General features: G+C 45.2%; 1 protein-coding gene across 1 annotated transcript; it reads right to left on the bottom strand.

The window, feature by feature from the left end:
• Positions 1 to 1,856: 1,856 nt before the first annotated feature.
• On the bottom strand, positions 1,857 to 7,580 carry LOC144931313 (chymotrypsin-like elastase family member 2A). Its single transcript, XM_078855115.1, has 8 exons — positions 7,491 to 7,580; positions 6,741 to 6,835; positions 5,574 to 5,671; positions 5,158 to 5,286; positions 4,206 to 4,342; positions 3,719 to 3,861; positions 2,962 to 3,114; positions 1,857 to 2,377 (listed from the first exon to the last, which is right to left on the bottom strand). The coding sequence occupies exons 1-8, from the start codon at positions 7,528 to 7,530 to the stop codon at positions 2,273 to 2,275; spliced, it is 900 nt and encodes a 299-aa protein (XP_078711241.1). The 5' UTR covers positions 7,531 to 7,580; the 3' UTR covers positions 1,857 to 2,272.
• Positions 7,581 to 15,708: the final 8,128 nt, after the last annotated feature.

Below are 15,708 nucleotides of genomic sequence, written 5' to 3'. Positions count from 1 at the left end.
CCCTGCGGGTGACACAGTACCACTGCTCACCGGTTGACAGGATGTGACTCCCGTATGCGATCACGCTTTCCACCACGATCTTCACCTGGGACAGGACAGGCCCTATGCCCATGTCACTAGCATCAGTGTCCAGTATGAACGTTAGGGAAACATCTGGGTAGTCAAGATGAGGCGCGTTGGAAAGGTGATTTCGCAACCATCGCAAACTGCGGATCAAATCTACGGTAATACAACGCAAACCCGACAAAACTGCGCACTTCACCCACCGACTTGGGGGTTGGCCAATCGCATATGGACGCCATTGTATCCGGATCCATCGCTATTCCATTAGCACTAACAATCTGGCACAAATATCACATCGAGGTCTGTAGCAAATGGCACTTGGCGGGTTTCATTTTCAGATTAGCCGACCGTACGCTGGAGAGTACTATCCGCAACCACTGCAAACGCTCCTCGAATGTGCAGCCAAACACGATGATGTCATCTAAGTTAATGAAGAAGGAGTCCCACTGCAGTCCTGCCAGCACCAACTCTATGAGTTTCTTGAAAGTCGCCGGTGCCAACTGCAATCCCATTGGGAGACAATTAAACTGGAACAGTCCCTGAGGCATTCAGAATTCCGTTTTCGGGCCTGGATGACTTAACCAAGGGATCCTGACAATAGGTCCCGACAATAGGTCCAATGTGGAGAAAATCTGAGCGCCCGACAATGCGTCCATGGAATCCTCCATATGTGTCAGCTGGGGAAGCGTCTTCTACTGAGACTTTGTTCAATTTACAGAAGTCGACGCAAAACTGTAAGCTGCCATCCTGCTTTTAATTATCAGCGAGTACGTGATGCATTGTTATAATCTTGTTTGAATTATCAGTAATGAGTGGTGAGTGACGAGAATTAGGTGAGTCATACATGTTCAGTCGTGTTTGGTGACTGGAAGTTGGAAGTGGAAGGAAGCAGCCTTCACGTGTTAAGTGAGAAATAACAACGAACACCATCAACACGGTGACTGAACGAGCTCTCAGTCTCCAGAGCAACGACACAAGCCACGCCAACGGCCCTGTTCATGGCCAAACAACGTGCCAGATAGATGATTACCTAGTGCCTTGTGGCGTGTTACTAGCCCCATCAACCCCTCGAGTGCCTTCAGAGGTACATGCTTACAGCACTTGCCCCAACATACTAAGGCTACATGGGCGATCTTTGGTCAGTGGTGAGTCTAGTGAATGTCGGTTTTTGGTGATTGGAAGATGAGTGGTGAGTGCTGAGTAAGGAGTGTTTGGTGGTGTCAGATGTCAGATGATTAGCACAGTTCGCTATGTATGGTGTTCGAAATAAGTTCAACATACGTACATGAATATACGTAAAGCAAGTTGTGAGTGCCTATAAGTTATGACTGCCAGGTGAGTGGTGTGTGGTAAATGTGCCAGGCAATGAAACAAACCAGATACTTTATTTTGTACTTTAAATGTTTATTTTACACCAACCCGAACATTCACGAATAACATTATCAATTTACAGTACAGTTTTGTTCATTCATAAACCAAATCGGACACATCAAGCATTATAAATCGAGTCTACAATTAATAGTGTACTGTATGTCCATTTTTATAGGGAAATGATGCTTTGAATATGGCGTGGAGGCTAAAACAATTTTTTAAATTAACTCCACCAACCAATTGAGCTCTGTTTCTGGATCCTCTTTGTAATGCACACGCAACCAGATTATGCATGAGTCGGGAGCGTGAACACAACGCAGAACATCACACGGCCCCAGGTAATATTTGCCTGGTAGAGCATTATCAGATCCGGTACACTTGAGATTACATTATTTGGAAATCGAGCCGATAATTAGCTAATTATGGATTTGTAATTAGTCGTACCATACTACATATGCAATATTGTTTAACATTATGTCTTCACAAAGGGAGAACATTTTTAACTTACTATGAAAATGGCAGTTCTATTATGGATCTTTACTTTAAAAAGATTTTTTCAATTTGTATATTTAGCACTGGCGGTACAGTATGCATGCTGGTATGACAAAATGTATTTCTTGTCAAATTAGAAAGCTTATTGTTTAACGTCTAATATAAATGGCACATTGTTACAGTGTCATTAACACTGGTAATGTCTGGCATGGCCACACAAACTCACTGCATCAAACCACCCATCCTATGCTCACGTGCCCAGTCCCACATTAAAAAAGGCAATACCCGTAACAAGAAACTGTGATTCTAGTATTAGCGATAGCATTGATGTAAAGAGCATGATACTTTAAGCCTGCGGCTTCTTGAATGCAGCAATTGTGGCATTGACTCCGCTGTTGACGCTCTGCTCTCCCTCGGCGATCTTAGGAGCTTCACGGTACAAGCTCATGACCTGCGGAAGGAACGGGGAATGGGTGGTGTTTGAACGTCATTGCCTATAGATAAACGAACATGATAGCAATCATACCTGGCCGATACCAGCCACACCGATGACTCATGCAAATCCCACCTTTGTATTGTGATCGATAAAGAAAAGGACATCACACCTTGCCATCACTTATACTAGTGCACAGTCAACACTTGAGCGCCAAGGTTCACGAGTCTTATCACCATCTTGTGGTTTTCACATTTGGTTTCTGACCACTGAATTCCACTTTCAACACCTGCCTTGGTAACATGTTCATTTCAATCCTCCACATATGCCCCATCCATAAAACGTTTCCCTGATTAATTACAAGGTTCAAGGTTAAGTGACACCTACATAGCTATTTACAACAATATCAACATTAACAATGATAATGACACTTATAAGAGCAATAACAATAATCACATTGACAGTGACGTGTTATTGAAAATGCTTTTTACTGTAACATTTGTATGATAATGACAATGGCATTGCTACAGTAAGAGCATCAATATTGACATTGACAGCGCGATCATGGTAAGAACGTTGACATTGACAGCATTGGCACTCACGTTGCTGATCCAGCTGTTGTAGGCTGACACACGGGTGAACACGGTGGGCTTGCGGATTGTGTTGCAGCCCAGAGATGAGACGTAGCTGGTGATTCCCTGCACCACCCAGGCATTGTCTGACTGCTGGCAGTTCAGTGGGCCACCTCCATCACCCTGTGATGCATAGAAGAGGATAGATATGCATCCACGTTAACTGGGTAAAGCATGCACGGGATATGGTGGCGGGTGCTGGTAAGGGTAAGTACAGGAGCTTGCAAACTTTTCAAATACACTTTATGACCGTGTTGCTAAGTAACGGAGTAAAATCACACAACCCTAAGGCCTGATTCAATATGCACCCTGTTTGGTCTGGCATTAATTTAGTCAATATTTGTATTCCTTCTGTTATTTATTGATTGAATGTAGTCATGCAAAAACTTAGTCTGAAGAATTTTAGTCAAATTTAAGTGTCACCGGATTTCATTTGGTCAATCTGTTAGTCTAGGCGACTAAAGCAGTCACACAATTTGTCCAGTCTGAGTTATTAATTATTGGGGTTGGATGTGCGCCGTCCCCCTCCGCTTCCCCAACATTACCAGGTCAACCAATCAGTGATCTTAGTGGTCACAGTCATCACCATGCTTGGTGATTGTTGTCCACTCATAGTCACTGTTGACTAAATTCAGATTTAAAATAAACATTGTGTTGATAACTATTCTCATTAGTAATTTCGTTAAATAATTGAGGCGGGTTGGCTCGCGTTGAACTCCATACGCACAGAGCACGCAGAGCGGGTGCTGCCCCCTGCACAGATCACGCTGCTCCTCAGGCTGCTCCCCCACCAGCTGGGCTGGCTGCACGTCGCGTAGTCCACCACGGGCAGGCTGGCCTGCTGCAGCGCGCTGGGGAAGGGGCCGCTGGCTGCTCACGCGCACAGACAATGTGGAAACGGAGAGCATTGGTGAAAGCATCGGGGTTGTGTGGCGTTCACAGGTGCTCCCCAAGCGAACCATTGGTGTCTCTATGTTCAATGTGCCAACGGCACATAGCATCACAGCCCACCTACTCGCAGGCTATTGACTCTATACAGAGTTGTGTTCATTTTGACGACAGAAAGATGAAGGGCTGAGTCAACCCTCTACTGTGATTTGTGACAGTTTCTCAGCCAGAATCATCTCGTAAAACTGGAGGGGCAATTGACGCATTGGGCTTAAATCACTTCCCATAACTGTGGCACCGATGGACACTGGGTGAACGGTACTCACTGTCGAGAGAACCCCATCCCGTGACGTAGCACGGGTAGTTGTTGGGCAGGATCTGGTTGGCGGTGGGCAGGCAGGCGAGGCGCACCTTGCTTGTGAGAGTCACGGGCGATGCAATCTTGAACATGGCGATGTCGTACCTGTGGGGGATCGAGATGGGCAGCGTGATGCAAGGCTCAACACCAGTAACGGACTGGGACAAAAAAATCGGCCCAGGCATTAGTAAACAAACCTGCCCAAATTATGGCTATTGACAATCATTTTTTTTAATGGGCTGTGGGACAAACTATATACGAGTAGCTAGATGTGCGATGTGACGTATTCATGTGATTTTGCCGTGCAATTTCATTGGCCCATTTGGGCAGATACAAAAAACAAATGGACTGGTGAAGAATAATCTTTTTGGCTGCCAAATATAGGATTTAATGCCAACTAAGCAATGGAGCTTAGACATTAGAGGTATGAACATTTTTTTATTTTTACTCCGATCACATTTGCTATTTTTCCACACAAACCGGCTCACCTGCCCTCGGAATGGACCGGCCCACTGTGCATTTGCCCGGAATGCTGCCCTATGGCTAGTCTGGGCCTAATCCACATCCAACATACCCCATGCAATAGGGGTTCAGCGCTTTGCAGATAACTCTCCCCTAACCGTGGTGATGTGGGGGACCAATATCGCAGATGATATTATCTGCTATTTTACTCCTATTATTTATAGGAATAAAATTGCAGATAATCATGTATAATTGGAAGAATAGGGCCACGGATAATAGGAGTTTTTGCAGACCCTACAGTTCCTGTCTGTATGTCTCTGTATGCATGTCTGTTTCTCTACTTATAGTGTTTATATTTTGTCTGTTTGTCTAAATGACACTTTATGTTTGTATTTTGTCTCTCCATGGCAATTCTGTCACGGTGTCACAAAAACCAGTGTGCCTGTTTGCGTTCTCACCCATTTGCTGGGATGCTGGGATTCCAGTAGGTATGCCAGACGGCCAGGCTCAATGGAGGGGTGATCTCCCCCGGCTCGGTTGTGGACACACTGTGCTTTCCCAACACCACCCTGTAGCTGTAGCCATTCCTGCACGTTGTGGTGGATGTGGGGAGATAACAGAGCAATGGGTGGTCTTAATCACTTAAATCTGTAAACATTTCAGTGAGGAAGTACTAAATAGAAATATTGCGATTTACTGCCACGTGGCATCGTGTGAAGGTAATTGATAGATGCCGCCTCCTTGTTGCCAAGATCGACTGCTCCATCCTTGGTGGCCACAATGTGGTACAGGAAAATACTGTACAGTACCTGGGCCACGGTGCAGTTGCACTGCCTGCACACATACTCGCGACTCCATTGGTGCCATGACTCACGTGAAGCAGCTCGCAGAGGTGAGCACCCATTGACGAGCAATGAGGGTTCCTCCACAGTAGTTGACCCATCTTCCTCCAGAGTACCTCTGCACGAGCGCCTGCAATGCAATCACAGCGAGATTGGTGGCGGTTACTGTTATTTGTCCAGGACTCCAATTACTATATCGAATAATACAGTCCTAACTTAGCCCTTGAGTCAATGCACAATGCTGATTAGAGCTGATTGCGAAGGGGTGTAATCCAGGACTGGTTCAGATATCACTCGCCACAGTTGCTGGAAATATAACCCATGTAGCCCGGTTCGTAGTGCAGTACGTAAACCACTGTGCCTCCGCTCTCCCAAAGTACAATTTAATGAAATCTGTGTTGTCCTGGTGTGTTCTGGGACTGTTTTGCTGTTGTTTTACTGCCTTTCCCAAGCATGGGAATTGAAGTACAAATGCAATATGAACTTCGAAACTTTATTAAAAATAATATTTATGTTTGAGGGACCCGACAGTGATGTGAAGGTATATTCCTCTCCTGGTATGCGGGAGGTCAGGGGTTCAAACCCAACCCTCACACTTGTACATTTGGAGTATGCATGTTCTCCCTGTGGTCGTGTGGATTTTATCCCTGGGTGCTCATGGTTATCCCTCCATATTTAAAAACTTACATCAATATTATTTTGCTGATATAAATTTTCGCATGATGGGCCACTTTGGTGAGCTATCATTTGTGGTCAGGACGTATCTAAAAAAGAAATAGTTCAGTGGGCTTTATCTGGTAAGATAAAACATATATTTTCGTTTAATTTATATATATTTTTTAAGTGATTTGTTTATCTTTCCTATACTTTGCACTCTTGTTGTGTTTTTGCGTTGTGTGTTGTTGTAACGTTCTGACCTGCCCCTACTGGACATCTGTGAAAAAGAGCTTCAAAGCGAATCGGATTTCTCCAATATAAAAACATTCTGATTCACATTCGGAATACAGTGACTGATTCAATGTCATTGGGAAGAGTGGAAGATCTGAAATTTTGATGTTGCATACATGCAGCCTTTTTATCAATGTACTGCTGGATGAGGGCCTCCACGTGGCATGTACAACAATAGATGCTGCTGCACTAAGATCGACTGACAATGCATCGTGTGGCTGTGATGGCTGTTATTCAGCCTCTGCCGTTACCTGCCAAGGCCAGGAGTTGGCGCGAGCCTCCACGCCGTTCACCACGCGGATCTGGGGATACGCTGCGATCCCACAGCTCTGAGCCGACACCTCAGCTGTGAGGAACAAAAGCACACACACGCATAAATGTTCTCAGGGGTGCAGCTCTGGGGTATGCAGCGTATGCGTCCCATATGGGCCCAGTCGGTCACAAGGAGTCCCGAATAAACAGACGAACAAGTATAACATGTTAAGAACAATTTTTTTAAATCTTTTTTACAAGCGGTCTACCATGGACCGAGCCCGATTCACGCTATCGTATCAATGGAGCATTCAGATTCGCGATCCACCACCTTTGAGGAAATCCTAGAGACCTATACCGATGGGCCGGCATGAAAGCAAGACTCATAACGCATGATAATTTCATTGTGAGTATTGTACCTTTACGTTTATTAATACTTTAACTGTGAGACTGTCTTCCTCTAAAACCCAATACACGGTGCAACTGAAATCATATCGAAACAGTGATAGCCTGCGTATTATTGCATACGGGTTAAAAACATCAGTAGCTGTTTCAGTGAGAGTCGGGAGAAAAGAGGGGGGTGTCCACCAGTCAATGAATGCGGACTGAAATAAAAGCGGAAGTGCCATACGAGCATCTTCTAGAACTAAGTCTAGTTCCTGAAGTAGCTCGAACGGTCGCTCCACTAAATGAAATGCGTGCATTGCAATCACTCAGCAGCTCAATGTGTCAGCAAGAGCAACACTCACCAGCAACCAGCAGAGCAGCACAGACGAGAAAGGCGAGCATGGTTGATCGATGACTTGGAGCTTCTTGAATGCTTGTAGTTTCTTGATCACTGCCGTGTCTCACTGCTGGGACCTCTTCGCTTTTATACAGAATCTGTTGCCCATGTGAGTCCTCCAGGGGCAAACAGAATAGGGAAGTCCAACTCTCAACCAAAACAGCATGCAAATATCAAATTATTTACGTTTCAAATTAAGGCGTGCCATCGTGTCTGATATTTAGGTGGGTGTCAGCAGGAGAGAAGTGGTGGAATTTAAAGTATTTTTAGGCGTATTAAACTTTTATAAATGATGCAGCATGTGCAAAAAGTTATATTTTTATGCAAAACACACGCTATGGGAGGATCGGAAGCTCTTATCCTGGTTGGTAGTTTTATAGGCAGATACCCCACACCACAGTATGGGGAATATCCATCACTGGCTTAGGCCCGCCAGGAGAAGTGAACACTGCCAAACACTGGTTGAACAGGGAGACACTTTTGTTTGGCTTTTAGTGATTTGAAATGTAATGCATTCATTTATTTTCCTTATTTTAAGCCCATTTTTTACATTATTAACCTTACTCTTTGGTTCTTTCGGTAAAGTCACGTAGGTAGGAAAGAAATATATATCACGACGTTTCGATCACAACACCAGCGATCGTCCTCATGTGGAAAAAAATATCCAGCACTACAACTGTTGAACCAAGTAGAACACAGTGAGAGAGCTTCTACAACAAGAGGTTATATATGTTGGCCAAGGGCAAGCAGGCGGGGTCCGAGCTGGGAAGCAGTCCCATCCCCGCACGCAAGCACATCAGTTGTGTTAATGGGGAGATTAGGGAGAGAGATTAGGGAGAGAGATAAGCATGTCAAAGTAAATGAGCTTCCATCGCCGCATAAGAGAACCACCGCAACGGTGGTCGCGCCAGTGAAACACACAACCCACCACACAGCCAGAACCATCGATACATCGAGGCTAAGCGCGCAAATGTGGCCATGTTAGTGAGACAACAGCCCATTAATGCAGAGGCACCCAAAAGGCCAATGCAACTCAGAGAGTCGGAGATAACAGCCAAACGGCAGGAAGGATGGAAGCACCGCAGCAAGTTACGACTTTACTTGGTTAATAACGTCCTTCCAATGATTGCTCAGCTTATACCAATCATCTCGGTTGAAATTGTCTCCGTGTTTATAAATCTGGATGGCTTCATAGACGAATCTTTGATAGTAGCCCGAAGGTTTGCAGAGTACCTTGGTCTCGGAAAAAACAATATCGTGCGAGCCCACAGAGTTATAACAATTATCAGCCAAGGTAGAGTTATTGGTTCTGTCGTGTTTCAAATCTGCCTTGTGTTCGTGAACACAGTCCGAGACATGTCGTTTCGTTTCCCCAAAGTAACGGCTGCTGCAGACACAACCTAGTTTGTAGACACCAGGGTATCGCATGTCATGAATGACATCCTTCACAGATGGAATCAAATCACGGATTTTGTGTACTGTATTGAATCGGACCTGGATCTTGTGTTTGTTTAAGATTTTGGAAATATTTTTGGTAACACCTGCTATGTATGGCAAGGTGATGGTTTTGATTGGGTCCTGAGATGGTTGTCTCCCCGTGGTTGGGGATTCAGCTTTGCGGATTTTGGGGTCTGAGTATCCATTCATCTTGAGGGCTTGGTGTACGTGCTCCAGTTCACTGGCTAGGTGGCGCTGGTCGGAGATGCAGTGGACCCTATGGTGTAGTGTTTTGATGAGGGAATTCTTCTGGGCCGGATGGTGGTGGGAATCAGGCTTTAGATAGGAATCCGTGTGGGTTGCCTTCCTGTAGACAGAATGTCCCAACAAGCCATCAGGCCTCTTCTCGATCAAAACATCCAGGAATGGTAGCATGCCATCATTTTCCACTTCCATTGTGAATTTGATGGAAGGGTGTATGGAATTGATGTGGTTGAAAAATTGGTTCAGTGCTGGTTGGCCATGTGGCCAGATTACGAAAGTGTCATCTACGTATCTCTTCCACAGGGAAGAACGGAGGGTGGATGTCAGGATGGTATCTGTTTCAAATTTCTCCGTGAAAACATTCGCTACCACTGGTGATAAGAGACAACCCATAGGGGTACCTTCATTTTGTTTGTAGAATGTACCATTCCAGGTGAAGTAAGTGTTGGTAAGGCAGTGCCTCACCAAAGTTGGTACATCAGGATTCAGTCCCTCTTGGACCAAGTCTTCAATGATTGCTATTGTGTCAGGTAGGGTTACCTTGGTGAACAGAGAGATTACAAAAAAACTAGCAAGCAAATCATCTAGAGACAGTGAAATGTCCTTGATTAGAGAAACCAAGTGAGCTGAGTTAAATACTGGTCTTGCCCGTGAATGGAAGCAGGGTCTCAGACAGAAATTGTGCCAGTTTGTAGATAGGTGAGTTGTTGGTGGATACGATAGGACGGAGTGGAGTACCTTATTTATGGATTTTTGGAAGGCCATAATTCTTGATGGTCTAGCAAGCCCAAGGTTTTAGAGAGAGCTGCTTGGTCGGTTCGATTAAAGAAGTCGGATTAGTGATGATATTGCTTTTTTTGTAGCCAGACGGTTGGTAGGATTTTCGTTGATTTTGGTATAACTGACATATCATTAAGAAGGTCCTGGATGTTGTTGTTGTATGTGGTTTTATCCATGATGACTTTGGCATTGCCCTTTTCGGCTGAGAAGATGACAATGTCATCTCTCTTTTTCAATTGAGCAAGCTCAGAGCGCTCGTCCCTGCTGATGTTACTAATGGATTTCTTAGTGTTTTTGAGGATGGCGGCGATTTAAGATCTTGCCACGTCTGCTGGGATGTGTCCCAAACCTTTGAGGGCTACGTCATCCTGGGCAATGATATCATCCACTGGGATGTATTTGGGGGTGACTGCAAAATTCAGCCCTCTAGCTAGTACCGATTTTAGGCCATCAGAAATTGGGCTGTTACTCTGATTGATAACAATCTTTTTAACATCTAACCTTTTCACGTGTGGATCTGGCTTCTTTTTTGACAGGATGTTGAATTTAGCAATCAGGTTAACTTTACATTTGGTTGACATTGTCGCGGCAGAAGAAACAGTCAGGTTATCTACAAGGTCCCAAGCAGATGTGGACATTTTATCTCTTAATGCTAAGTGAGAAGATGGGTATAAGCTGAGCAATCATTGGAAAGACGTTATTAACCAAGTAAAGTTGTAACTTGCTATGGTGCTTCCATCCTTCCTGCCGTTTGGCTGTTATCTCGAACTCTCTGATTTGCATTGCCCTTTTGGGTGCCTCTGCATTAAGGGGCTGGGGTCTCACAAACATGGCCACCTCTGCTCCCTTAGCTTCGATGTATCGATGGTTTTGGCTGTGTGATGGGCTGTGTGTCTCACTGGCGCGACCACCGTTGCGGTGGTTCTCTTGCGTTGACGCGCTTGCCTCTCACAGCGCAGTTGGCAGCGCCGCAGCTTGTGTTACACATAGACATGCCATTATCTTGCTAATCTCCCTAATCCCTCTGCCTAATCTCTCCCATCAACATAGTGCTTGTCTCCCATTAACACTGCTGCTGTGCGCATATGCGGCAATAGTACTCCTATGCGGCGACAGAAGCTCATTTACTTTGACATGCTAATCTCTCTCCATAATCTCTTTCTTCCTAATCTCCCCCATTAACACAACTGATGTGCTTACTTGCAGGGATGGGACTCCTTTCCAGCTCGGACCCCGCCTGCTTGCCCTTGGCTAAAAGTTATAACTTCTTGTTGTAGAAACTCTCTCGCTGTGTTCTTCCTGGCTCAGCAGTTCTACTGCTGGATTATTTTTAATGTCTGAGGACGATCGCTTGTGTTGCGATCGAAACGTCCTGATGAATAATTTATTCTTTATTTTTCTACATACGTGACTTTACTGAAAGAACCAAAGAGTATGGATTCCTGAAGTCAAGAAAGCTTCAAATCAAGATTCTTGACCTTTTTTTGTTAATTTTGATAGTTACAACATTTTATCATAAAGTGTTATGTCTATGACAACATAGAAGATTAATTCATCAGCCTAAATGTTGTGTTTGGGATATACCTGTTTGCCTTTTAAGCTGGACGCAGTGGCACATGCCTGTGATCCGGCATTTTATAGTCGAATGTTGGTGGACCATGTAGATATATGAGAATCTTCCACACGTGATCTGATACAAAGTGGCCAGAAGATATCAGTACGGCAACTTTATTCTAGAGTCCATTAGTGCAGATCATCCAGTGTTTTCCCGGACCCGGGGCTCGGGGCTCATGTGTGGGGTCTGGGTCCTGGTTGCGTCGCTGCTCGTCGTCATCTCTCTGTCGTCTTGCCACGTGGAAGAACTCCTGTGTGGTTTCCATCGCCGTCATCGTCACGCCGCCAGCCAGCGGCGTAGCCGAGTGAGGGCGATGGGACCACACCAAGTGATCGGCTGTGTGTAACCAGTAGAGACGTTAATACCTAGTGTTGTACTTAGTGTAAGGAAGAATAAGCGTTGGCCTGTGTTGTGCCCAATGTGAGTAATAAAGAAGAAGTACCCTCTACACGACATGTCGCGGAAGTCGCTCATTAGACTTGCATTGCACATGCAGTCACTGTGTTACTGTGTGGGCGCCACAGTACTGTACCACTTTGTTTCAAAGCCTCTACATGATTCGAAAAAAAGTCTCGGTTTTTATATTGTTGATGGTGCGTTTGTGTGTGTGTGTGCGCGTGAGTGGGTGCTGTTGCTAGGGACGGTAACTAACTCTGAGAGGGCACGACCAGAACGGGTTGTCCCTCAGTTTAGAAAATATTCCCTGCCGCCAGCAAGGCGTGCACAGGGTGTTCACGCCGATGAACCGTCTCCCTGGGCCGTGCGAAGGCCGCGTGACCTCGAGTGGACAGAGGATTAGGGGTTGTGTGTTGGCAAGGGGCGATCTTCAGGTTGTCAACAAATGCCTGGAGAAGATTCTAGGCATGTGTTGACAATGATGGAGAACAAGTGGAGACTCTTTGACTTATTTAATGTATTAACATACATTTGTTATCATGTTACAGTGCATTATCCGTTCTTTTTACATTAATAACGATAGTCCCTTATAAGTGTTAACATTTATTTGAAGCACCCTGTAGAGTGGGACCCCAGCGGTCGCTCACCACTAGGGGGCGGTGACGGTACCTTGACGCTTGTGCCTTGAGGCACCTCAAGGGTGCACCTTGAGGCGACATACGCGCACGGATACACCCATATACATGTAGAGATATCCTCCACCTACGTAGAGACACACTCATATGTAAACTGGTGATCACATGGGCGTCTCAGGCTCAACGAAGCGGGGTGTCGAATATGAATCCCTGTGTGAGGTCGTTAGGTGTGGAGTGGTTGCCCAGCTGAGGTGTGCGATGACGAACCTGTGGCGCACACGCATGTGCACTTAGAGTAGGGGGGCAAGTACCCCACCCCAGGAGGGCCTCACTTTGGGGAAGGACTGTTCTATACAGGGGATGAGGAACCTGAGGACGAGATGGAGACCTGCTGGGGGCAGGCCGGTTGAGGCCGCAACCAGGCCGGGCGGAGTGGTAGGGGGCCGCGCAATGCGCCCCCGACGGAGTTTGCGAGCACACGAGGGCCTGACAGAGGCAGGGGGCTACTCTGGAACAGCACTCGCCGCGCCGGGAAGACCTCGGGTGGCGCCGGCAAGACCTCGGGTGGCGCCGGCCCACCAATTCCCCCACCCTGCTCGCGTAGATGTCGCGTCGGGTGACATCACATGGGGCTTGGGTCGTACAGAATTTGTCAAAAGATACAGCGGCGTTTGCATTCGAAGCAGCAGGATATTAAATGGTTGAACAAATAATGTAGGAAGAATAAGACACAGGCACATGCCCTCCTTTGTATTTGCTTAAGATGTGCGTGGTTTCACAGTTTGTCAAATAGAATGACATTTGCAAGAGAGCATTGCACCTGCACACATTTATTTTTTACTGATATTTAAGATTGTGACCACATAATGGGCACCTTTAAAGTCACCTAAAATTGTGGTAATGTAATCCCTATTCAATAACAAAAATATGTATAGAGTTTTAAAAAGCCACTGCCAATTTTTGTCTTGTTATGGACTTACTATGGAGGGACAAATATTAAATTTCAAAATATCACATTGTGAAATGGCTTATGATATGTTTACGTCATTTAAAGGTTGCTTATTTTTACAAACTGCCAGAGTGACGGTAATATTCGTGGAGTGCAGTGTGAGGGAAGGACCATCTGTGAACAATGACCAAGATCCCCCGTATAGCCTTAATACACTTTTGGAGAAAGCGCTGTAAGTGAGCACCTATTAAGATCAGCGCCAGCACACGCCCGGACGCCTTTGTCTCCCAAGTGAGAAATTTACACATCGCACAAAGTACTCATTTGAGGCTGAGTCTACCTCGGGAAGGTCCAGGACCAGTTCAAATAATCGTGACTGGTGTTGGCAATGATTATTTTTGTAATCCACAATGCGGTGGATAAACTTAAGCCATTTACGCACTCGAGATTATTTACCAGTACATCAATGCACATATATACATAACATAGGTGGAGCAACACATTCTTCCTGTTATATCCAATATTACAGATTGAAGAGTGGACATTTTATTGCAATATCAATGCTCATCTCAATTTTCTCTGGTGTTCGCCCCCCCCTCCCCCAGCTGCACAAAATCCCGAGTCCCATTAAACATTCTGCAAGAGTCTGATTGTCTTACTGTGGATGCCACAATAACCTAGAACTCGTTTAGTCCATCTCTCCATACAAAAGCATAGGCTTGGTTAAAGTCTAAAAAACAAATGCAAAGCACCTATACAAATTTCCAGCTGTTCACTACGATCTGGCCAAGTGTAAGTAACAATGCGATGGCTACAACTGAGCCCTGCCAAAATACCCACACTGGGTTTTCCTCGTAAGTGAGCACATCCGTTTAGTTTATTCAGACGGGCAAGATGACTCCATGGCTCGCACGGTAACCACATTTCGAGTGCGAGTCAAGCACATCAAATCACAGAGCCTCTGCGACAGACGGTTCCCGACTGCAGGGCACGACTAATATCAACTACAATCATGAACGTTTGACATGTCAGGCAGGTATAAATTAAATAGGCAGATATAAATGCACGCCCGAACATACCAAAATCTCACACAAATGCTTCCTGCATGTAAATTATCCTTTGTATTGAAATAAATATATATATACCTCCAGCACAAGAAATGCTTTCATCCTTTATACATGGAACTTGAAACAAAATATAATATTTGCATTGCCTGAGGTAGTTTCCGATACAAATAGTCAATCTCAAATATGCGTGCGAACAGGTTCCATGCACGTTTATATTTTTATAGTTTGTATAATGCAGCTATAAAAATGCACGATGACCTACGGAGCTTTTTCCCCCCACAAATGTCCAGGAGAGGTAGGTCAGAAGTTACATAATGCAAGGCGGGGGGGGGGGGGGAGATCCTATTATCCTGCTTTATCCAATTACGTAATTTTATTTTCACACTAAAACTGGTTCGTGATGCCCTCTGGGGGAGGGGGGTGATTATGAAGAGGAGGCGTCCCGCACAATGTGACGATAGTACCGTGGGTTTGCGCCACGTTTGAACAGATATTCCCCAATGGCTGTCCCACGGCGTGGATGGTTCTCTCCAGGTTCTCCCGTTTCCTCCCACAAATAGCCACCCACTATAGGAATTTACCAAATACCCCGATGTTAGCAGGACCCTCCTTAAAAAGAGTACTGAGACTCAGTGAGACTTCCTAAGGTAAAGTTTATTATTAAAGTTCCTGTAACACATTCAGGCAATATCACCTGCTATGTGATCAGTTATATTTATTTCAGCGATGAAACAATAATAGGTTTTACCTTTTTGGCATTAGCAGGTGTTAAGATGTTCAAACACCAAGTAGACACCTATTGCAAGGCATCAAGGCTGCATTAACCAAACGTACTTGTGGCAAAACATGCTCTTACAATATAGGCATTTTGTTTAAAACTGATCGGCCTACACCAGAGATGTCCTTCTGTATGGCCTTGTTTAACCAGTTTTAGACCACATATAGCCAACATGCGAAAAGTACAAATCGATCCTACACATTTATTTCAGCTTTATGTCTATCACTGGATGCAGGCCTCCTCATGCGGTGTCAGTCATGAG

Source organism: Lampetra fluviatilis, chromosome 4 (assembly GCF_964198595.1).
Source record: "Lampetra fluviatilis chromosome 4, kcLamFluv1.1, whole genome shotgun sequence".
Lineage (NCBI taxonomy): Eukaryota > Metazoa > Chordata > Hyperoartia > Petromyzontiformes > Petromyzontidae > Lampetra > Lampetra fluviatilis.
The sequence above is the reverse complement of the archived record's forward strand: the minus strand, read 5'-3'. Positions and strand labels throughout refer to the sequence as shown.